At 39.0% G+C, this 23,261-nt stretch overlaps 3 protein-coding genes across 9 annotated transcripts; all 3 read left to right on the top strand.

Annotated features, from left to right (window-relative positions):
• The first annotated feature begins 601 nt into the window (after positions 1–601).
• On the top strand, positions 602–1,864 carry LOC133795567 (uncharacterized). Its single transcript, XM_062233020.1, has one exon. The coding sequence runs from the start codon at positions 602–604 to the stop codon at positions 1,862–1,864; it is 1,263 nt and encodes a 420-aa protein (XP_062089004.1).
• A 689-nt stretch (positions 1,865–2,553) lies between these two features.
• Positions 2,554–4,487, top strand: LOC133795566 (uncharacterized). The gene is made up of 2 exons (XM_062233019.1): positions 2,554–3,354; positions 3,444–4,487. Exons 1-2 carry the CDS (start codon positions 2,554–2,556, stop codon positions 4,485–4,487), a joined length of 1,845 nt encoding a protein of 614 aa, XP_062089003.1.
• A 7,731-nt stretch (positions 4,488–12,218) lies between these two features.
• Positions 12,219–15,739, top strand: LOC133797702 (MATH domain and coiled-coil domain-containing protein At3g58270-like). Of its 7 annotated transcripts, none has more exons than XM_062235703.1 (8): positions 12,219–12,348; positions 12,596–12,731; positions 12,832–12,989; positions 13,130–13,254; positions 13,467–13,517; positions 14,374–14,634; positions 14,737–14,808; positions 14,886–15,739. In XM_062235703.1, exons 1-8 carry the CDS (start codon positions 12,327–12,329, stop codon positions 15,558–15,560), a joined length of 1,500 nt encoding a protein of 499 aa, XP_062091687.1. In that variant the 5' UTR covers positions 12,219–12,326; the 3' UTR covers positions 15,561–15,739. The 7 variants fall into 7 exon arrangements, with proteins under 7 accessions (XP_062091687.1, XP_062091686.1, XP_062091689.1 ...); XM_062235702.1 differs by having other exon boundaries at positions 14,883–15,739; XM_062235705.1 differs by lacking the exon at positions 12,596–12,731 and having other exon boundaries at positions 12,224–12,348; positions 12,903–12,989; positions 14,883–15,739.
• Positions 15,740–23,261: the final 7,522 nt, after the last annotated feature.

Raw genomic sequence — 23,261 nt, 5'->3', positions numbered from 1 at the left:
CATCGTTAATGCATCGTTTTTCTGCAATTTTTAAAGTTTTAGATCTGAAAAAAAAATAGCAAACAAAACAAAAAAAAAATTGTGGATGTTAGGCCCAAAACGTTCGGCCCGAAAATACTTGCCTCATTTATCAAATATTCAAAACAGAGCGTTTATACAAAGGGATGATCCGAAGGCAGAAGCTGTAGGTCAGAGGCAATCCGCGCCTCTGACCTCTGAGCGAGACATTTTAAAAGTTGGTATTTTTTGGAGGGAAATTTAGTTATTCTCCTTCCTCCTTTTTAGGGTCCACTTGAACCAACTAACTATTTTGTATATTTCATCCTATAAATATGAGATTTTGAGAGGAGAAAAGGGATCGAACTTTGAACTGACTTAAGCATCGGAGTGTCTTTCTTGCAGGAAATCCCGACGAGTCAAAGGCAGATTTCATCACCGGAGAAGAAGCAAGTCGCCAAACGTTGTCGGGTCTTTACTTCCATATATAGAAAGACAAATTGTTGCCCCAACAATTGGCGCCATCTGTGGGAATTGATAAACGTATCGGCCTTAGCCACGTCGTCGAATCAAGACATCAAGATCCACTGCGAACCCAGAAGTTATGCCACCCAAAGGCAACGGAGTTTCGGGCCCAGTTGCACAAAGCATCCCTCCGACGGACATGAGCGACCAGATCGAAAGAATGTGTCGTCTATTGGAGGCAAGCCAGCAGCGGTCCGACGAGGCAATCAAGACATTAACCGAAGCCCAAGCTAGGCTCGAAGCAGAGATTGTTGAGCTGCGCAGGTCCGCTGACACAACTCGCAACACCCAAGCCCACGAGAATCTTGATTCTAACAAATCTGACGTTCTAGTCGACCGCGTTAATTCCCCACCTCACAACATGAACCCAGGTAACGGGCAATCCCAAGCCATCCCCCCATCCTCTGGGACCGACGGGCGACAAGCCCCAACCTCTGGCACACATGGACGGGCCGAAGCAGAGCCCACTGGACCTGCTCAGCCAACAACCGAAGTCCGGCCTCAACGCACCATACCTCAAGTCGCACACGATTCTCCCTCTGAAGGTCGCGTTCCCTCGATCTGTTTCTTGGACAGTTGGAAAGAAGACATGATGAGGGAAATGATGCAGAAGTTCTCAGATGGGCGATCCGCCTACGCCACTAAACATTTGGATCTTGTATCAAGAACCACCGAAAAATCGCCTTTCTCGGAATGGATCCTGAATGAGCCAAAGCCTCGGGACTTCGTCATCCCTTCCCTGCCTGCATTCAATGGAAAGGGAGACCCGCTAAACCACCTATTTCAATTTCAACAAAAAATGGCGTTAGAAGCTAATAACGAAGCCATACAATGCAAAGTCTTTTCCACGACTTTCTCCGGGCCGGCTCTGTTATGGTTCCGACAATTAAAGGCCGGATCACTCAACAGTTTTAGTGATCTCCGACGGTCCTTCTTACAGCAGTACAACGCGAATCGAGAAGCTCCCAGAACAATGGCCGATCTCTATCGAATTGAACAAGGGGAGAGTGAACATCCAAAGGCATACTTACAGCGTTTCATTGACCTCGTGCATCAAATCCACGACATCGACCCACTCACCGCAACAAATCTCTTCGTCAAAAGCTTGCAGGTGGGGTCACTCTTGCATGAGAATCTCACTATGACACCACCATACGACATGGCAGACGTGCAGACCCGAGCCGAGGGCGTCTTCAGGGTATTAGAATTTCGAGAGCGCGCACAGAAGAAGACTGCACTCATCTCTGCTCCCCCAGCAAATAATCCTCCATCACCTGCTAGGGATGACAAGAGGAAGCGGAACAAAACAGATCATACGAAGGAAGGAAAAAGGCCAAGATAGGATCAACAGCCATCACGATACCCATCCTTCGAATACACCGTCCCGCAAGAAGTCATTTATGAAGAAAATAAAGACAGGCCCATATGGCGAGAGCCCTACAAGATTAACATTCCATCTAACAGAAGGGATAAAAGCAGATACTGTCTCTTCCACAAAGATCACGGTCATACAAATAGCAATTACAGCAGTACCTACCAGCGTGCCTAAAAGGAATCAATCTAGAAGAAGACCAAGAAAAACCCCAAGTTACACTAGATACCTTAGAACAAGTGGGTCTAGACGACGCTGACCCTTCAAAAACGGTCCTGGTAAGTACCAAGCTCTCTAAAGATGAGAGGCAGACCCTCATACGATTTCTCCATACCAGAATGAAAACTTTTTCCTGGACACCACACGACATACCCGGAATAGACCCTTCTGTCATGAGCCACAGCTTGAATATCTCCAAATACTTCCCACCCGTCAAACAGAAGCAGAGGAGATTCACTCCTGAGGTGAATCAAGTCATATAAGAGGAGGTCCAACGGCTCCTGAGCACGGGGGAAATCGAAGAATGTTTATACCCCAGTTGGCTTGCCAACCCCGTCGTGGTCCCAAAGAAGAATGGGAAAAAGAGAGTATGCGTAGACTATACAAATCTAAACAAAGCCTGTCCCAAAGATAGCTACCCTCTACCCAAGATCGATCAGATGATAGACGCCACAGCAGGATATGAAAGGATGAGCTTCCTCGACGCCTACTCTGGATACAATCAGATCCCCATGAAATCAGAGGATAGGATTCATACATCTTTCATAACAGAAGATGGTTTATATTGCTACAAAGTTATGCCATTCGGTCTAAAGAATGCAGGCGCAACATATCAGAGGTTGATGCACAAGCTGTTTTCCTCATTACTCGGGAGAAATATGGAGGTTTATATTGACGATATGGTCATCAAGTCCAAACAAAGCTCTTCACATATAGACGACTTGACGGAATGTTTCGACATCCTTGATGCTTATAAAATGAAATTAAACCCCTCAAAATGTGTCTTTGGGGTGTCCTCTGGACAGTTCTTGGGATACATCGTCAGTCAGAGGGGCATCGAGGCGAATCCAACACAGATTGCGTCCCTCTCAGAAATCAAGGAACCCCGAACCATCCGTGACATACAAGCTCTGACCGGCAAAATAGTAGCATTAAGTCGATTCATATCACGAATGTCAGACCGCTGCCAACCCTTCTTACAGTGCATAAAGAAATCTACCAACACCACCTGGGGACCAGAACAGCAAAAAGCATTGGATGAGTTGAAGACTTATTTGAGCTCTCCTCCTATATTGAGCTCTCCTCTTGCTAATGAAGATTTATTCTTATATTTGTCTGTCTCACAATTTGCTGTAAGTTCTGTTCTTTTCCGAGAAGAAGCCAATCGTCAGAGGCCAGTGTTCTACTGCAGCAAGAAGCTGTTAGATGCTGAAACCCGATACAGTATGATGGAAAAATTGGCACTCGCACTCCTCACGGCCAAAAAGAAGTTACGCAATACTTCGAAAGCCACACGATCATCGTATATACGGACTATCCATTAAAGCAGGTACTGAGTAAGCCCGACCTTTCTGGAAGATTATCTAAATGGGCCATTGAGCTTGGGACATACGATATTCAGTTTTCGCCACGAAAAGCTAAAAAGGGGCAGGTACTCGCTAACTTCCTGGTTGAAATTCAGTCATTCACTCCTGACGCCCTACCAGAATTATTAGAATCAGAAGATCAATGGCTATGGAAAATGTACACTGACGGAGCATCCAATTCCCAAGGGGCTGGTATTGGCGTCGTATTAGAAGCTCCCTCAGGACTCAAAATCGAAGAAGCCATCCGTTTAGAGCAATCCGCAACGAATAATGAAGCAGAATATGAGGCACTAATCTATGGTTTGGAACTCGCACGAGAAATGGGAATCCAACGTCTGAACGTCAGAGGCGATTCGCAGCTTATGATAGAGCAAGTGGCTGGAAATTTCGATACCAAAGCACCCCATCTGGCTAGCCTTCTACAAAAGGTAACTGACTTACGATCGCATTTTCGCCAGTTTGAACTCATACTAGTACCCAGGGAGCAAAATCAGAAGGCCGACGCCCTTGCCAAATTAGCTTCTGCAGGAGGATGCACACGCCAGTCCTCCATATCCATAAGCCGATCAAGCAAAGATATGGAAGTCTATTCCACCTCATCAGAACTTGAATGCTGGATAGATCCGATCATAAAGTACTTGACCACCTCCGAGCTCCCACCTAATCCGAAAGATGCAAAACTTCTGCGCCTTCGAGCACAACGCTATTGCATGATCCATGGGACGTTGTACCGAAAATCCTTCAACAGCTCATACCTACGATGTTTGCGCCCATCAGAAGCTAAAAAATTGTTAGAAGAAATACATGAGGGGACATGTGGAAATCACACAGGGGGACGGAGCTTGGCACACAAGGCACTTACAGCAGAGTATTATTGGCCATACATGATGACAGAAGCGCGAGATTATGCCAAAAAATGCAACAAATGCCAACGATTTGCACCCACCATCCATCAACCTGCTCAAACCCTACACTCCATCGTTGCACCTTGGCCATTTGCAAAATAGGGTATGGATGTGGTAGGTGAACTACCTAAGGCTGCTGGAGGAAGACGGTATGCTCTTGTAGCCACTGACTACTTCACAAAATGGGTTGTGGCAGAGGCGTACGTCACGGTCAGCAAAATAGACACTATGTCCTTCATCTGGAAGCATATTATATGTCAAATTGGAATACCTTGGGAGATAGTCGTCGACAACGGCACTCCGTTCCAAAATGCAAAGGTACAAGAGCTATGCGACATGTACAAGATCAAGCTAAGCTTCGCCTCTGTCACTTACCCACAGGGCAATGGTCAAGCAGAGGCTTCCAACAAAGTCATCTTTGCCAACATTAAGAAGAATTTGGAAGACAAAAAAGGAGCATGGGTAGAAGAATTACCAAAAGTGTTATGGGCTTATAGAACAACAAAAAGATCCTCCACGGGGGAATCTCCCTATGTCATGGTTTATGGAACAGAAGCTATCATTGCAACAGAAGTCGGTCTGCCTACACTTCGGACAGAGATCGCATCTGACCCAACAACGAACACCATTCAATTACTGCACAACCTAGACCTTCTAGAAGAAACACGTACAATGGCACAATTGCGACTAGAAAATTATCAGAAGGTAGCAGAACGCTACTACAACAAAAGGGTCCACTTACGCACATTTCGAGAAGGAGATTGGGTTCTGCGTAAGGTCACAGGCAATAAAAAGAAGCTAGAGCCTAACTGGGAAGGGCCTTTCCAAATCATTAAAGTATTAGGCAGAGGGTCTTACACTCTAAAAAATGTACGTAGTGGGAAAATTGTACCCCGTACTTGAAATTCAATGTCTTTAAAGCAATATTATTGCTAATAGTTGTACTGTGCAATTCAAAAGTAATACAACAACTTTCCATTTTTTCACATTCTTTTAAATTTCTCTTATGTATTCAATTCCTTGGCATTATTATCAACCATATTTCACCGAGTCAGACGCGTGACAATTAACTTTTTATTCGAAAGGGTTCCTCAATAATATCCTCACCTAACTTTGTAGCATTATTCACGTGTACTCAAACACCACCTACCACAATGGCTATAAATAAACAATCATCTAATGTTTGAAGTTGCCAACACCCCCTGGCAATACACCGTATGTCTTTGATCTCAAAACATACACCTACAATTCAATAAACAAAGAGCAATGATGAAGTATAGCGAGGATCACGCCCCACACGTTGGAACCAGGCTGAATCTCAATAGTTCGTGGCAACAAGGCCACTACACACAGTCTGCGTGCAAGATCCTACCGCTTCTGCATGCACATTTCACTGGGTTTTATACCGCATTCTAATCTGACTTGACTAAGCTCACAGGAAACTACGGCCAGCCATTTTGCAGTCTAATCTGCTCTGACTACACTGATCTGGTCGTCCAACAGAGGTGCACTGCAAACCCTACCCTCTTACCCGCATAAGAGGACCACCTCCTGCAGTCTAATATGCCCTGACTATCACAGCAGAACCATCTGCTGTCATGCTTCGGATCCCCCACCGATGTACACCAACTGGTTTGGCAATCCAAGGCTGGGAGGAACTTTTCCCGCAGTCGCACCCATATCCTGCACAATGGGTGCCTCTGACAGGATGCGTGGCAACCCAAACGACCCCCACCACACTACACGGTATGGGTGCATTGGAAAGATACCTGCCTCACAACCCTCACCTCTTTGCATCTGCTTCGATGCCCTGCTCTACGCTTTGTCCTTCACGTTCGGTCTGGATCACATCAACCCCTCTACCCTAATGGGACAGTTTCCATCCCCGGGGGTCGGACCAGTCCCGAACAAGACCACTACAACAACTCCACGTGCGTAAGAAGGTCCACCACCCAGCAATAATGGCAACATCGCAGGAGTAAGACACACCTATCACAGGAACTTAAATTGGCGGATGCTAAGTACGGGCACACATATTTACTCAATTCCTCTCTCAATATTTGTACAGTAACTTAAATTGACAGATGCTAAGCATGGAATCAAAAGGCAATGTATACTCAAAAATAGCAATAAATCAGAAGTTGTTATTTATAAGTTATATTACATTGACTAATATTCACTCCTGATTTTATAATTGATCTATTTTCTTGCCCATAATTAATCCCACTCAATACGCGCATGTACTCTGCCATCGCGCTCTCTAGCTTCGGATAGCCTAACCCATAGCGTTCACACGATATATAGTACGGGATGTCACTTCTGATAAGCTCTTCCATCACCCACGTTGAGTAAAGCCACGGTGCTCACCTGCAACGACAATGTTGTCAGCTCCAACCCATCACCAAAACACAAAGATGGATCAATCATACAACACTTAACTGGGCATCCTCTCCCACCATCTGTATAATCTTTCGCTGTATTTCGCACGCAAAGGCCTAAAGGATCTATGAAGCTTCTGATCCAAGTACATCATACGACATACACCTGTCATCACGCCTTCAATTAAGCCCTAAACGATAACAAACCCATACAGTACACACACCAAGACAACCAACAGGAAACAAAGTTCTACTTGTATTAACAATGTGCTCTATTACAATCAATTACAAACTAACGGCCTGAAGAGCCCAAAGAATTTATATACAGAAGTTAATGACAAAAGTTAACAAAACAAAAGTGAGTCGTTCATTCTACGGCACCTCTTTCACCCTCTGACTTGCCCTCTGCTACAGAGGCGGAACCTGATGCCTTTTGATCAGAAGCCACGTTGGCAACAGTATCTTCAACAACTTCCCCGTTGGCATTATACATCGATCCCAGCGTATCGCCCCTCAGCTTCAACTTCTCCAGATGACACGCCAGATAAGAAATCTGCAAATCCCCAAGCTCGTTCAAATACTTGTCGACGTCATACTCTCCTATCTTTACATCAACGTTCTTACAATACATCTCCAGTTTTGCCCATTTCTCCTCTGGGGTCTGCTTCTTATTACGTAATGCCAAATCCAGATACTTGGCAGTATCTACCTCAGCCACTCTCGCAAGCTTGCGTTCGGTGATCTCTCGATCTCGAATACGCTGCCTAGTGGCTTCAACAGCTGCCTCTGCTGCCCTCTGTAAAAACAAAAAACATCACGGAATCAACACACGTGTTTTATGGGCCCATTAATTTTCTAATGCATCAGTAACAAAAGAAGGGTCACATACCTCTTCTGCTTCTTTCAACTTTTTCCCTAAAAGGAGTTCAGCCTCCAACTTCTGCTTCTTGGCCTCCGCTGCGCTGGCCTCAAGACTGTTCGCCCTTTGCTCCAGCTCTTTTTTCTCCTTCTCTAAGGTCCCCTTATCAGTCTGCAACGACACAATATCTTCTTCAAGGTCGCTCATCATACTACTAAGCTTCTCCATGCGGGCTTCATGCTGAACGCAGAATTGGCTTTTCTCCATCCACTTATTGGTCATATCCACCAAGTCAGCTTTCAGTTTGTCTCGCTCTACTTCAAGCCTGACAGTTCTTACCAGCTTCTCCTCCGTGGCAGCCACCCTATTTTTCGCCTCTGCCAACTCTATTTCTAACCTCTTGATGGCCTCCACCAGCACATCTCGATTCGCCTCAGCCATCTTTCTCCCTGACCGCTCCTCTTCTAATTTCGCCATCTGCTCTGCCAGTTTGGCTCCATTCTGCATAGCCGCCGCATACTCTCGCCTTGCAGCTGAAGCACATACATAGCTCTGTGACAAATCAATTATGCCCATTACAAATAACATTACACACATATCACGAAATGCAAAAAGCGCCTAATTTTTTAATTAACTTACCATCCAGATATGGTCTGATACTTGCTGCAACAAATCGCCTTGACCACTTAAAGATCTTATTGCTTCCGTAGGTAGATGGGGTCTGCTTATACGTATCATTTCCTCCATAACTTCATTAGACGCAGAGGGGCCATATTCCGACATTACTCCTGTTCTGTCACTTGCTTCTCCCCCTGCAGATGCAGCCGCAGAAGCAACGGGGGCAACTAGCTTATCACCTTCTGCTAACGTCGATACCATAATGCTATCAGACGCCAATGCAACTGTCCCCGTGCCAGAAGAATATGTCTTCAAAGGGCGTACAAACAAGCTATCATCCTCACCCAAATCACTGGGGAGGTACACTGGTGTCTGCACGACAGAAGACGTGAGTTGCTCCAAGAAAGCGCTAGGAGATTCAATAGTGTTAGTACCCTTCGGGGACACAGCAGTGACATTTCCTGGATGAAACTCAGAAGCGGCAGGTAGCAATGAAAAAACGTCAACACCAAGACTGTCAACACTTGTTACTTTGACAGCCCCTGATTCCTGGCCCCCAGGGATAGTTTCGGGCTCAACGACCTTACTTGCCTCAACTGGCAGAGGAATGGTACCCGCAGATTCAAAACCCTCCCCGAAGGCATCCTCTAGAAGCTTGTTTTTACGAGAGGCAGAGGAAGGGCGTCTCCCCTCTGAGCCACGTTTATGGCCAACAGCAGACCCTTCAGCTAAATCAGAAGCAGAGGTCAATGCCTCTGACAGCTTCACGCAGACAGCAGGCGACTTCACCTCCAACAGTAAGCCATCCTGCACTCCATCTCTAGTCGCCTCTCCTGGTAATTTGGAAGGAGAAGAGGAAGCGCCCTCTACATGAGCCACCTCTTCTGAGCCCGCTGCCAAGAAAGATCCAATTGCAGGAGTAACAGAAGATGCCCCAGGTAAATGCCCAACAGGGGCAGATCCCCGTGGCTTCTTGCACAACGAGAGGGCCTGACCTGTTGGTAATTTACCGGGGGAAAGTTTGGGGATTGCTAGAGCAGATCCTTGAGTAGTGGGGGCAGAGCCTTTCGGGATCCGAAGCTTCGACGAAATGCACTTCCCGTCGTCCGAATCTTCGGAAGAGGACTCCTCACGTTCCTTTCTTTTTCCCAATGCGTCTGTAGGCAAAGGCACTTGCTGAAGAGGCTTAATTTGCAGAGCGTCAGAAGGCGTGGACGACCGCCCTTGGATGCGAGAAGACCTGCGCGATAAGCCGGACTTATCAGGGGAAGACTCTGCAGCCAGGCCAGAACCCTCCTTCTGTTTACCCTCTGGGACCCCTTGATGCTTGGCACACGCAGCGAAGGTTTCAGAGCACGCCCTTTCGAACTCGGCTTTCGTCAGTGACAGAGTTGAAGGAGTAGGAGGAGATTTCTTCAGGAAAGCTCCCAGCTGCTTCGCGCATGCTGCAGTAATCTTGCCTAGGGTCATATCACCCTTCTGCGATCTAACCCGCACAGCTCCAGGATCGACTCGATCCACGAAGAAAATCCGAGTCATAATCTGCATACAGTAGGAGTTCAGTACACCCCTGATGCTAATGGCATTCTCCTTAGATTCATGAAGGAGCCCCTTCTCTGTCAGCTTGCTCTGTCGCTCAGAACTCATGCTGACCTGAGGCCAAGAAAAATCTGGTACGAAAAACCGAAGTAGCAGTACAGAAAGTTAAACTACTTGACAATCATCCAGATATGATTAATTCACATTAAAATTAATGAAAAACATGACTCACCTTTTATAAACACCCTGGCCAGAGGAAAAATTTCCTGAGGCACGAACTCAGGGTACCATGCTCCTCCAACAGCAAAGAAATATTTATCCCAATTTCGATGGGAGCTATCGAAGTCGGTGAAGATTGTTCGGTCCTTTTTGGGAGAGAGGTAGAAAGTTTTCCAAGGCTTTCCCTCTATCACCGTGTTCGTAGACTTGGTGAAGCATGCATAAATGTCGTCCGATTGAATATTGACATTCTTAAGGCTCCCTATCATTTGAGCCCCGACTATAGATTGAATGGCATTTGGGAGAAATTGCGAAATGTGAGCCCCGGAGTTTGAAATTATCTGAACAAGCAGAGCTGGGAGAGGGAAACGGAGTCATTCGATGTGTCTCAAGCTCATGACTATCTCTGTAGGCTTCACTATGTCCTTAAATCTCCATTCTCGAAGTTCGGCCTCCGAAAGCATCCTCACCGTGACATTATCTGGAATGTCAAACGATTTACGCATGCGTTGGAATGCATTTTTGTATCCCTCACGATCCGTAGGGTCAGGAGATGAACGAGAAGACATTATCACACCGAATGAGATGATTGTCAAAGGTTTGAGCTGAAGAAAATCTCTAGGGTTTCTTTGAAGCTTCTCTCTGGAAGATGGAACAAAGTTTGGGAATCTAAATGAGAATTATTTTGAAACAGAAACTACTTAAATGAGAGGTGAAATTTTGAGCCAAACGTTTTACTCGATAATTGTGTACGCATTAAGTATAACTTGTCAGGTAATCAAATAATCATGTACCTACGGATTGCCTCGGTTTACGGAGAATGACGGCTTTAGCCGAACCTTTTGGTGTTGAAGAGTCGGCCCAAGATTCTAACAGATTAACACGCCACACTTGTCCGAAACTTGGGCCAGGGGGCATCTGTTGGGTCCAAAATGTTCGGCCCGAAAACACTTGCCTCATTTATCAAATATTCAAAACGGAGCGTTTATACAAAGGGATGATCCGAAGGCAGAAGCTGTAGGTCAGAGGCAATCCGCGCCTCTGACCTCTGAGCGAGACATTTTAAAAGTTGGTATTTTTTGGAGGGAAATTTAGTTATTCTCCTTCCTCCTTTTTAGGGTTCACTTGAACCAACTAACTATTTTGTATATTTCATCCTATAAATATGAGATTTTGAGAGGAGAAAAGGGATCGAACTTTGAACTGACTTAAGCATCGGAGTGTCTTTCTTGCAGGAAATCCCGACGAGTCAAAGGCAGATTTCATCACCGGAGAAGAAGCAAGTCGCCAAACGTTGTCGGGTCTTTACTTCCATATATAGAAAGACAAATTGTTGCCCCAACAGTGGATAATTGTTCAAAATCCATGAATTAGTGTCTTAGGTGAATATTTTCTTCTGATTAAGTTCTAAAATTGATTTTAAATCATTAACACTTTTTTTTTTAATTATGGGTGTTTTAATGGTGTTGGGTGTAGGTGCTTTAATGATGGTGTTAACGACAATGATTTTTTGTTTTTGTTTTTTATTGTTGTGAGTAGAGAGAAGTTAAGGAGAAGAAGAGAAAAAGAAAGAGAGAGAGACACACACACACACACTTGAGAGAGAGTGATGGCTTTCAAATGACAGTAGAAATCTTCTCCAATTATTCAAAAATGGCACAATTTTGTGATAATATTTATGGTTGGCATAGTGTAAAAATATGATATAATGCATAAATCTTTATGGTTATCAATAAAGAGTAGAGGGAGTTTATTTAGTGGAGTTCCCATATGCATTCAAATTTAGAGGGAACTAAAAAAGAATTAAATTTCCAGATAATTTATTTCGAGAACTTGCATTTATACATTTTTAGACTTTGTGTTTTTTTATTACCTGTTTGGACCATATGTTTTGATAAATTACTTTTTGGACTCTATATTTTGTAAAATGGTTAAAATAGACCCTAAACCCGATTTTGATCAATATTTTCTCAACTAAAATTATAAATAATTTACTAAATTAACAATTCAGAACAAAAATAAAATCATTCTGCTTAAAAACTGTGTTGTTATATTCAATCTTTTCTTCATCAAAATTGAGTTAATGGTTATATTTTAACTATTTTACAAAACATAGGATCCAAAAAATAAATTGTCAAAACTCAAAATTAAACAATTAACGACACAAATAACATGATACAAAAAACTATAATCCCTTTATTTTTTTTGCTGAGATAAAGGAGCTTGTCAACTTTACCTTTTTACATGACTATTTCTTCTGTATTGACAAACCATTGGCTATTGTGACTATCTCATTTTCTTCCATAGACAAATTTTGTTCCTCTGATCATGGAAGCTAATGGATTACAAGGTAAATTGTTCGTACCTTCTTTTTTTGTTTTTGAAAGAAATTGCTCCTACTCTCTGTCCTCATAGAAAACATTTATATATACATAACTTATGATCATAGCATGCTTTTTCTCATCGTACGGATACGATCATTTTAAAGTCTTCAACTACTTTTAATTATTGAATTTTTCCACTAATATCCTACGAATTAAGAATGGTTTTGTTATTTTTAATTTTTTTTAAAAAAAAAAATTGACTGGCGAAAGCAGAAAAGACAAAGGATGTTGAATCTCAGTTGGGGAATGGTTCTTCATCCGTGCAGTTCACATGGGTAATTGATAATTTTTCTAAACTTAATGTGAAGAGGCTCTATTCTACGGTATTCCATGTTGGAGGTTACAGATGGTACTAAAATACTCATTTTATTTGCTACTATTGTACCAAAGTTTTTAATTTTGACACTTTTGGTAATAATTTGAAGATAATTAGAATGAAAAATGTGTAGGAGGATTATAGTTTTTCCTAAAGGGAACAACGTGGATTATTTATCAGTATACCTAACTGTTGCTGATTCAGTAACTTTGCCTCGTGGGTGGAGTAAATATGCCATGGTCGGCTTATCTGTTAGCAACCAATTTCATCCTAAATTCACAATTACAGAAGGTATTCCTTCTAGTTTTGTGCTCAAAAGTGTGTTTTTTGTCTCATATTCATTTTCCCATGAAACAAACTACTTTTTCTCAGTACCCTTAAAAGAAGAATACTCTCTCTAAATGCTAATATCTTTCTTTTGCACTTTGCAGCATTTGAACATGAGTTTAAAGCGGGTGAGAGGAGCTGGGGTTGCCCATCATTTGTTGCTCTTGGGGAACTACATGACTCTACCAAAGGTTTTCTTGTGAACGACACTTGCATAGTTAAAGCAGAGGTTAGTGTGCATAGAGTTATTCGTTACCTGCTTACATTACCCTCTTAAAAAAAATTGGTTATTGTTGAGCCCAAGGAGCTTCATGCTTTTATTTTTGTCTTGGAAACTTTTTCCATAGTCCTACTGCTAACCGTAGACAGAGTCAAACAAGTTTAAATATTCTCGTTTTGTAGTCAACAAGGCACAATCTGTTGTTTTAACTTACATTGCAGGTAACATTGAAGAAAGAGCAAGATGAAAAGGAGCTAAAGATAGAGGAAAAGGTAATACTTATTAGAGTGTCTTGTTCGATGTAAGGATATCAACTCACATATAAGACCATATATAGTTACTCCACCCATTACCAATTGATTTTAAGATGGAAGCTTGCTTGTCTTAGCAAACCTCCACTATATATACTTGTAAAACTCTCTAAAACCTTCTCTTACAATGTAACCTTATATCTCTTTATACTAATCTTTAGTTGCTGCTGGTCACAAGTTTTGAATTGTTGATTCTATCAGAATTCACAAGGATGTGATACACTACTTTTTTAATTTCGATGAGACCTGTAATGACCACAGCTTTCAAAACCTATCAAACACTATTGTGCAAGTCTGAACAATTCTTACAAAAGCACAACCCATAAATTAGGAACTTTAAGTCACTTTATATAACAATGCTGAGATTACAAGATTAAAAATTTTTACCAATTAGATTACATAAATTAGGAACCAAACAGATTGGTTAAGGCCAAATATGAGGATATGATAGTTAATTACCGAACTCAAGTTAGAAATGTTTCGAGGTCAATTTGAACATCTGTTTTGTTTCAATAATTTAACCAGATTCTTCAAAATGTTGTTATGTATCACTTCTTTATTTGCTTTTCAAAATATTTGGCCTTGCTAGGCCAAGATTCTTGCAAACATCATGTTTTAGATGATTATGTCAGAAGCAAGGGAATAAATAACCTGGTAATGTTTCTTTTTCTCAAGATAACTAACCAATGGTCCAAACTTCTACACAATTCCACAAGATATGATTTCTGTTTGCACTCTAGTTTTTTTTTTTTTTTGGTTGATCAAACTTTTTAGTTTGCCTTGGCATGTTTAAACAATTGATAATTAATTATTTCAGGAAGACCTTGTTGAATCACAACAAGAACCTACAAATGTTGATATGCAATCTGCTGAAGCTCAGCCAGAACCTACACCTGTTGGTATTCAACCAGCCAAAGCTCAGTTAGAACCAAAGCCTACTGATTCACAAACTATCATTCCAGATGCTCATCTGAGTGAACTCCCTACAATGCCAGGGAATCTCATTCATGAGCAAATAACACAAGTGGCAGTTCCCTCAGTCGTTATTGAAGAACAGCCAGAACAACTAAATCTTAAGGTGAAAACACACTTGTGCTCAAACCGTTACTGCTGCTACTCTCGTAATTGAATCCTTTCAACAGACTCTCAACAAGTTACTCTTTTGACCAATGATGTGCAGGAAGAAGCTAACACAACAACCGTCCCATTGGCCCCACTTATTGTTGATCCACCAACTGCCCAGCTTCCTAAGGTGAACTTAGACTTCACTTTGTCCTGTTTTATATTCAATCACTGAGCCATTCTAACTATTTAGTTTTGTTTCAGCAGCCAGATGCAGAGGCTGAAATAAGTCCCTCTTACTTGTCACAATTTGATGCCTTATTTGGTGACATTGAAAACCTCTTAGAAGGAAAGAGTTCCAATTCAAAGAGTTTAGGCAGCTCCTTCCCTCGTCGTGCATGTAGCAAAGAGGAGATTTCCCATGCAAAGAACACTTTCAAAGAATGCCTCAATATGAAGCTTGCCAAGGTCATTGAAGAAGGTCGAGAAACTGAGCTCAAGAATTCACTTTCTATCATGATAATTGGCAATGCATGTCCTGATAACATGGTAAGTTTTACAACCAAGTTTATAGACAACTTCGAGCAATACGCAGGTGCACAACAAGACTTAAGGGAGGTTCAAGATAAGGAAAGCTCAATAGATGAGCTGCAGACTACCGCAAAGCAATTAGCTTCTGAGTTCATGCCTTTGAGGAATCAAGCTGAGGCTGTTGATCAAGAAATAGTAGAACTAGAGAGACAGTTGAGTGAAAAGAAGGCAAAGAAGGTATGGCTTAGAAAGAGTATTGAAGATTTAGCTGAACAAGCATCTACTTCAAAACAAGCATTGATCGATGCTCAAGAGGTCATGTCGCTGTTAAGAATCAAGAAGAAACAAGCGGTGAAGATGGTTAGTGAAATGGAATGGTCATGGGAGCTTTTAAAGTCTACAATTCCCTGACTCGATGGAACAATTTTTGCTGCCTTTAAATCAAATATGTCAACTCAGTTAGCTAAATATTTTTCCTGTGGGCAAAGACTTTTTTGGATATATTATAAATCCTCTACTAGCTTTTCATTCATACAAACATAGTCTAATTGTGCTCTTAATCTAAGCAAAGTAGTTGTTCGATTCGTGAATTGGCTGTTTTAGATCTGTATTAGTCTAGCAGTGGGGGTGGCCTATATTCTCTTCTTCATTTTGCTTCTTAGTGATCTCAAGGCTCTTGAGGTTTCCTTAAAGGCTATTAATAATGCCCTTAGTTTTGGAGTCTCAGCATAATTAATGGTCTTTCAATTTCCGTGGTATAAAAGAATAATCTTATCTTAATGGCTATAAGGAATATTAAGATTAAAAATAGTTAATTTTTTTGAGTTTTTGGTTCAATAACAAGACAAAAGTCGTGGATATTTAGAGCAATGGGGCACTATTTTTAGCTCTAGTGAAATAAGTTGTGGGTTTGTGTTTGCATAGTCTGAGTTGCTACTTCTGTTGGTGCTTCACCATATTTTGGGAGCATATCACATTTATATGTTGCTCTTAGGCATTAGCTTAAGTTATGCGTTTTTGCTTTCGAAATTTGTATGGAAATTCTTTAAGTGCTTACTGCTTAGTGTCACCATCAAAAGTTGCTCTTAAGTTGCTAAAAATTTTAACTTTTGTATGAGGTGCCATTTCTATAGGCGCTTCACCATATTTTGAGAAGCTTGTGGGTTTTAGTTTTGGAAATTCGCACTCAAAATTATTAAGTTTGTAGTATCAAAAGTTGTACTTAAGTCATAATTTAATATGTTTTATTTACAAAAAATGCCACTTTCATAACTATTTTGGTATCATAGTATGTAATCTTTCGTTAAGTCTTAAAATTGGCAATACAAGTCACTGAGTAGTCTAAAAAATTGCACTTAATGTGAGGAAGGTTGGGTTTGGAATGACCCTAAGAGACCACTTTAATGCATCTATTATCTTAGTTCTACAAAGCCTTTAGTTAGGTAGAAGTTTGAATTATCTGGATGGAATCAGACTGTCTTTATGTTGTTCAAGCAACCCCAACACAAGCGATCTGACAACTCTTATTTAGGTCCCATTGTTAGACATGTCATTGTAATTTGTAATGATTTTTTGTATATTACTTTTTGTCGTTGTCCCAGAAATGCCTATGGAGTAGCTCACTCTTTGGCAAAATTGGCACTTTCTCTGGACTCTCATCATGTAGGGTGGCTTGGTATTCTTCATTGTATTGATACTATTATTCAGGTTGATACTTGCTATCAATGATATCTCATTGGTACTCTTTTTTCTTTACTGTGCTTTTTCCCACTGGGTTTTGCTCTTGGAAGGTTTTAACGAGGCCAAATTTTTCTTAAAAAAAAAGTCATCATATAATTTTTTTAATGGCAAAATCGACTCTACTAAAAATTACATAATGACTCAAATGCAACATCCTACATTAAGTAACAATATGTGCACCCAAAATATATACCAAAACATTAAACATAATGACTTTTGCGATAAATTTTTAGATTTAATGAAGGATAGCATCTGCTACATCAAAGTGGTTATGCAAGTGAATTTTGCCTCAAAAATTAATTTGTAATTTAAGTGCAACTTTTAATACTATTGACATTCACCACTAAGATCATGTTGAGTAATTCAAAGTTTGGGAGTCACAAAAAATGATCAAGTTTATTTTAAGTAGAAGTTGTTAAATGAGCTCACGAAACACTTGAGAGATCACAGATGCTATTTTTTTTATCATAAGAAACAAAGAGCGAGATTAACATACAACAACTATTTTTGAGAAATTTGAAAATAGTACAATCAAATTTTCTTATTATTTTTCCAAGTATAGAACACAAATAATTTTAATAAATAAACACAAAGAGAAAGCATTGTTTTAGTATCAACCATCTTTATTAGTGTGCATAAATATATATTTTTCAATTTTGAAAGTGTAAATTTTAAAAGTCTTTATTTATAAAAAAAAAAACAAGTCTTTATTTGTAAAAAAAAAAACAAGTATTTAAGGGTTTGATTGGTTCGTGATTGGAAAACTGCATTTTCAAAAAATATGTTTCTAAAATGAAAATCTAGATTTATAGCCTTAAAATATATTTTTGAAAATGTGATTAGTTCAGAATATGTAAACTGTTTTTTAATTTTAAAATATTGAATATGTGATTGGTAGAGAATTTGAAAATATAAAAAAGTGATAGATTTGTAGGATTTTAGGATATAATAATTTGGATTTTGAGAAAACATGGAAATAGTATTTTCTATTTTGTAGCTTAAATTAGAATCAGTATTTTGATTAAGAATTTGAAAACAAACAACCAATCAAGTATTTATGTGGATCCTACTAATTTTAAGTTTTAGAAATCATAAAATTGAATTTGGATTCACTACCAATATTATTCTAAAAAATATATAACATTATTTGTAACATTAAAAAATCAATTACAAAATGGTACTAAAATAAAAGTACAGTAGAAGTGTATATTGTTAGTGTAAACAACAAGTCTTGCCGTGAGCAAGATCATGAAGTCTCAAAGCTCAAATCAGCGTTTTGTATATTTTATTTTTCAATTTTCGTAACTATTAGTTTTAAATCTGGTTAGAGTTGTATTACTTATTTTTGTAACTATTAGTTTAAAACTTAACCATAGATGTGTTTTTCACTTTAGTACTATCAGTTTCATGACTGTACGTAGGATAAGCCAATTTGGTAACCATTATAACTATAAGAATAGTTAGAAGGATGGAAGTTTGATAGTAGGATATTAAGAATAATGATATCTGCACCCAAATATTACACACAGTGACGTGTTATTGTTTTTTAAAACAGTGGATCTTAATTTTAATAAATGTGATTGGTCAGACTAAACTGTCACATCACTGTATGTAATATTTAGGTATATATTTTGAATGCATATATTATTGCTCGGATATTAAATATTTAGAGAGTTTAAGGATAGAAGTTTACATAATGTAAACAGTGACATTCCCAAAAAAATTTTAAATATATAATTTTACATTAAAAATATTATTTAATTTTTTTTTAATTTAATATTTAAAATCATTTTGCTTGGCCCCTCCTGTCCATAGGCAAGTTCGGCCACTGAATATAAAGTGGAGAGTTTGATAAGATTTATGGGTTATATTTCAAAACCAATTCATAATCAGTGTACTAAGTATCTTATGATTTTATAAGTGGGTTAATGATTACTTCTTATAATAGTATATTTGTAATTGTTAGTTATTAGGTTAGTACCAATAGTTTATTATATTAGTTCCACTGTGCTTTTATTCGGATTTTTCCAGGATTTTATTTTATTTATGAGTTTTCTATAAATGAAAAACAGTTCAAAATGTTAAATAATGAGGAATATATAACTATAACTAATGTGTGATTCGCCTAATTTGATTTAGATTTTGTAACATTGAACGAGAACATTGATCTATTTTATTTACCGATATTTAATTGGACTTAATCGGGAAATGGAGCTTCAGTATGATTTTATTTAACGCCCCAACTCCAGGGACCGTTACGGTGTGCCTTGTAAATAGTGCTAAACTCGTTAATCGAGTTATTTGGCCAAAATTGTATAACTAAGTATGATTAGCGGTTTAGGGATTAAAATTTTTTGTTAAGATGTAATGTTTCACTAGAACATTTAATATAAATGCTGAGATCCCAAAATTATAATTTCAAAGTCTACTACAAGAAAATATTTACAACAGGTCGTTCTATGCGGCAAAACAGGGTTTAACCCTAGTTCCCCTTTAAACCTCGGCCGTGGTGGACGAGCAGTTGCATATGTACACGTCATCAGCTAAGCTCTCCAACACAAGGATGATCCAACTTTCTTTTGTTTTTACCTGCACCACATAGCACCCGTGAGCCGAAGTTCTGCAAGAAAACACAATATAACATGATATAATATCAATATTGATTGTATTAGTTATTCAGGACCAACAGTCCAAACAAATAGGTGACTATCACAAAAGTCACAAATATGAGGACAGCACCCTTTAGTCATGTGATGATAGGATCACCAGGGCTTAACAGATATCAAAAGTCACTAATATGGGAACAGCACCCTTTAGCAATGTGACGATAGGATCACTAGGGCTTAACAAATAAGTGAGCATCTCACTAGCTTTAACAGGATAGGTGCATGGTGATTAGTCACCAACATAACCTTCCTCCTGACTCTAGAGTCATAATTGTGGAACAGCGTTCCCTAGCCATGTGACAAACAGTCACTGGGGCCATATGCCCTGACTCTAAATAACTAGTCTCAGACTAGCCAAGCGCTTATAATTTTCATCGACCTTCTGGTCGGTCCAGCATTAATACCCCATATGAGTCATTCAACACTGATATCGATTAGATCTAATCTTCATTTGGCTCGGCGTTCATAACGCTATGCCATTTCTGACGCTTAGGCCAGTAAGACACGACCAGTGTTCAACTCATTGTGAACTTGACTAATAAATCACAGCTTCACAGATGGATCTAACACCATTGCTGATTCTGACTAATAAGCCAGTGCCATATACAAGTAAGCCATGCCACCAAACCTATATCACATGTCCAATATCCATATACAAGGTATTCAGCATGCTTACTTAACTAGTACAAGTACAATTAGGACCATGTACGAACACAGAGGCTCAAGCTCTGAACGATATCATACTAAGTATATAAAACATGTCCTAATCACATGTTTCTCGTGCATCATATGCATTATATTTAACAATCCAACATGCACCAATAATAGCCATGCATGTCACATTTAATAGTCAACCAACATACATCAAGAATAGCCATGCATGTCACATTTACACATGGTGCAGTTTTTTTACCTCAGATTTGAGCTAGAATGATTAAAAGAACGACCCTTGAGAACGATCAACTTTTAGTCATTTAGCGGTCACCTAGTCATAACCAAATACGAGACACCATTAATAAAAAATGATTAACATAGGTTCCCAAACCAATATCTAGCCTCCGGGACATCAATCCAAACTAAACCGAGTAGTAGGATCGACCCCGAGGCCTAAGGCTAGCATCCCCAAGTCAAAAACCCATTTCTAGCCAAAAATGCCTCTATGGGCCGTGACTCGCCACAGCCATGCCGCAGCTCACCTCTCTGACAGAGGCATTTCCTCCCCAGAAACCAACATAGGTCGCGGCTCACCACAGCCATGCCGCGGCCCTTTACACAAATCAGCAATCCACCAGCTTTCTTCCCCTGCGTTTTTCCTTGAAACCAAACCCTCAAACCAGTCCCAAATCTCATCCAAACACTCAATCCAACCCCTAAACATCATCTATATCAAACCCTCATCAAAACCCAAGTTGAACATCAATCAAAACTTCCATTAATCCAAACTATCCTCAACACAATCATAAGCTGAAATTTAAAAGAAAAACAGGGTATGGCTCAAAATTCAAGTTCAATTCCTTACCATAAGTTGGTTTGAATCCTTCCCAATGGATGAACTAAGTGTATAATCCCCAAGCTTTGATTCCCTAGCTTGTTTCTTCAATTTGGGACCAAAAACTTCCAAGGGTAAGAAGAGGAGATGATGCACGGGTGAGAAAGATATAAGGGCTCTGTTACCCTATAATTCCTGGTAACGCTCTAATCATTAAATTCACCCCGAGACTCACCCCGAGCCCCGGTCTTAAACCCGTTATGACTAGACCAAGCACTTGCATGCCATGATCGTCTCATGCCGACTAGCTCGAACCAATCCACCTTGCAATGTGGCTATATTAATTAATCACAAACATGCACCCAAAATACACAATTACACCCACAGCGGTCAAATTACCAAAATACCCTTATAATTATAATTACTTCCATATGCACGCATTTATCATCATATAATTATATAATTCACATAAACGTGCATACAATCATTAAATAGCATCAAAATTCACTTATGGTCCTCCCGGCTTCCTAATCAAGGTCCTAAACCCTATTAGGAAAATTCGAGGCATTACATGGACTTTAAAAAAATATGAGAAAAGTTCTGAAATATGACATTGTAGAGTTTTTTCTTTCAAAAAATTTTATATAGCAATATATGTCTTCCTAAATTATAATAATCATTGGAAACACGTCTCTTTAATTTTATATTCCATTCATTTTTTCTTAAATAATTTGTTGGTGTAGCACTAATGTAACACGATTTGAGAGCGCAAGTAAAAAATACATCTATAGATTGTGGTTTAATAATAAATTTTGGAAATATGCATATACATTTTTAGAGCTAATGTTTAGCATCAATAAACTTTATTTCAATAACTTTAGTTAACTAAATCAATCGTCATAATATAACTATGCATATAGTATGGGGCTACATCAACAAACTATTTAAAAAATAAACAAAATAAAGCAGAGGAGACACGATTTTAATAATGCTATAGTTTATGAGAAATTTTTGTCACGCAAAACAATTCGAGAGATAATACTCTAGAAAGATCATAGAGGCAATCCTATTTATCCAAAAATATATACAAGGACTGTATTTCTGCCACGGTAAATATCAAAGTTTTTTGTGAATGATAAGAATATTTGTAATTTGGAATTTATACTATGGAACATATATTGTAAAATAAATTTGTATTAGTTTATAATGCTTAATAACCGTGTATCTCGCAGCAATATCCTTTGTATATAAAAATGCCACAAAGAACAACAACAAAAAATTACAATTTTGGCTCCATCTGTCTAGGTTAAATTCTAGATTGGATCATGTTTATAAACAAATTAATTTTAAATATTGTGTTTGTCAAAGAGCTAAAAATGGTCTGAATTTTACCATAAATAAATATGACAAAAATACACATGGTAATTTAATGAATTTTAATGTATACAAATAGATATTTTAAGTATTTTCATATCATATTTAAAATAAACTCGTCATTCACCCTAGGACATGTAATTTAGCTTATGGCACATTCTAATTATGCAATGATGAGATCAACCATGGGGTGGTAATGACAAGATTTGGGCAACCCAACAACCTAGATTGTTGGGTTTAAACTTGGTTGTTCAAGATTACTAGAAACGGCAGCTGCAATTTTTTCAAAAATTACTAGGTTTTTTCAAAATTTAGAATCACTTTTAGACCACTCCAATTATAGAGTTTATCGAACATTAAAATATTTAGGGTTGTTAATTCGTGTTATCGTGTCGTGTATCGAGTAAATACGAATTCAACATGACACGATTATACTCAACACGAATACGACAAGATTAAAATAACGTGTCATAAAATATAAACACAAACATGACATGTTTACAAATATGTGAACTCATGACACGCCACGGTATTTAAACATGTCATATTGAGGTCATATTAACTTTACATGACACAATTATATTTTTGGTCTATTTATAACATATTTTGATTCACATAAATAAAATAAAAATGATAAACAGTTTCAAATAAGTCATTTTAACCTACATAACAATTATGTATATGTTACATAGGTTCATTTTATCCTACCTAATAAACTCAACATCAAAGCATAAATCTAAAATTCAAAAGATTAGTAATGATACACTAAAATAAATATTATATAGCTATAAAATCTCTAAAATAAAGTCTTATTTTATTCTTTTAATTTTTAAATGAATGTAC

This window comes from Humulus lupulus, chromosome 8, assembly GCF_963169125.1.
Source record: "Humulus lupulus chromosome 8, drHumLupu1.1, whole genome shotgun sequence".
Lineage (NCBI taxonomy): Eukaryota > Viridiplantae > Streptophyta > Magnoliopsida > Rosales > Cannabaceae > Humulus > Humulus lupulus.
The sequence above is the reverse complement of the archived record's forward strand: the minus strand, read 5'-3'. Positions and strand labels throughout refer to the sequence as shown.

Excerpts from the sequence above, each read along its gene's own strand:
- LOC133795567 (XM_062233020.1), top strand. The coding sequence starts at position 602 with ATGCCACCCAAAGGCAACGGAGTTTCGGGCCCAGTTGCACAAAGCATC.
- LOC133795566 (XM_062233019.1), top strand. The coding sequence starts at position 2,554 with ATGATAGACGCCACAGCAGGATATGAAAGGATGAGCTTCCTCGACGCC. Across the intron at positions 3,355-3,443 it reads ACAGTATGATGGAAAAATTG|GTACTGAGTAAGCCCGACCT; the intron begins GCACTCGCACTC and ends CCATTAAAGCAG.
- LOC133797702 (XM_062235702.1), top strand. The coding sequence starts at position 12,327 with ATGGAAGCTAATGGATTACAAG. Across the intron at positions 12,990-13,129 it reads TAAATTCACAATTACAGAAG|CATTTGAACATGAGTTTAAA; the intron begins GTATTCCTTCTA and ends TGCACTTTGCAG. Across the intron at positions 13,255-13,466 it reads CTTGCATAGTTAAAGCAGAG|GTAACATTGAAGAAAGAGCA; the intron begins GTTAGTGTGCAT and ends CTTACATTGCAG.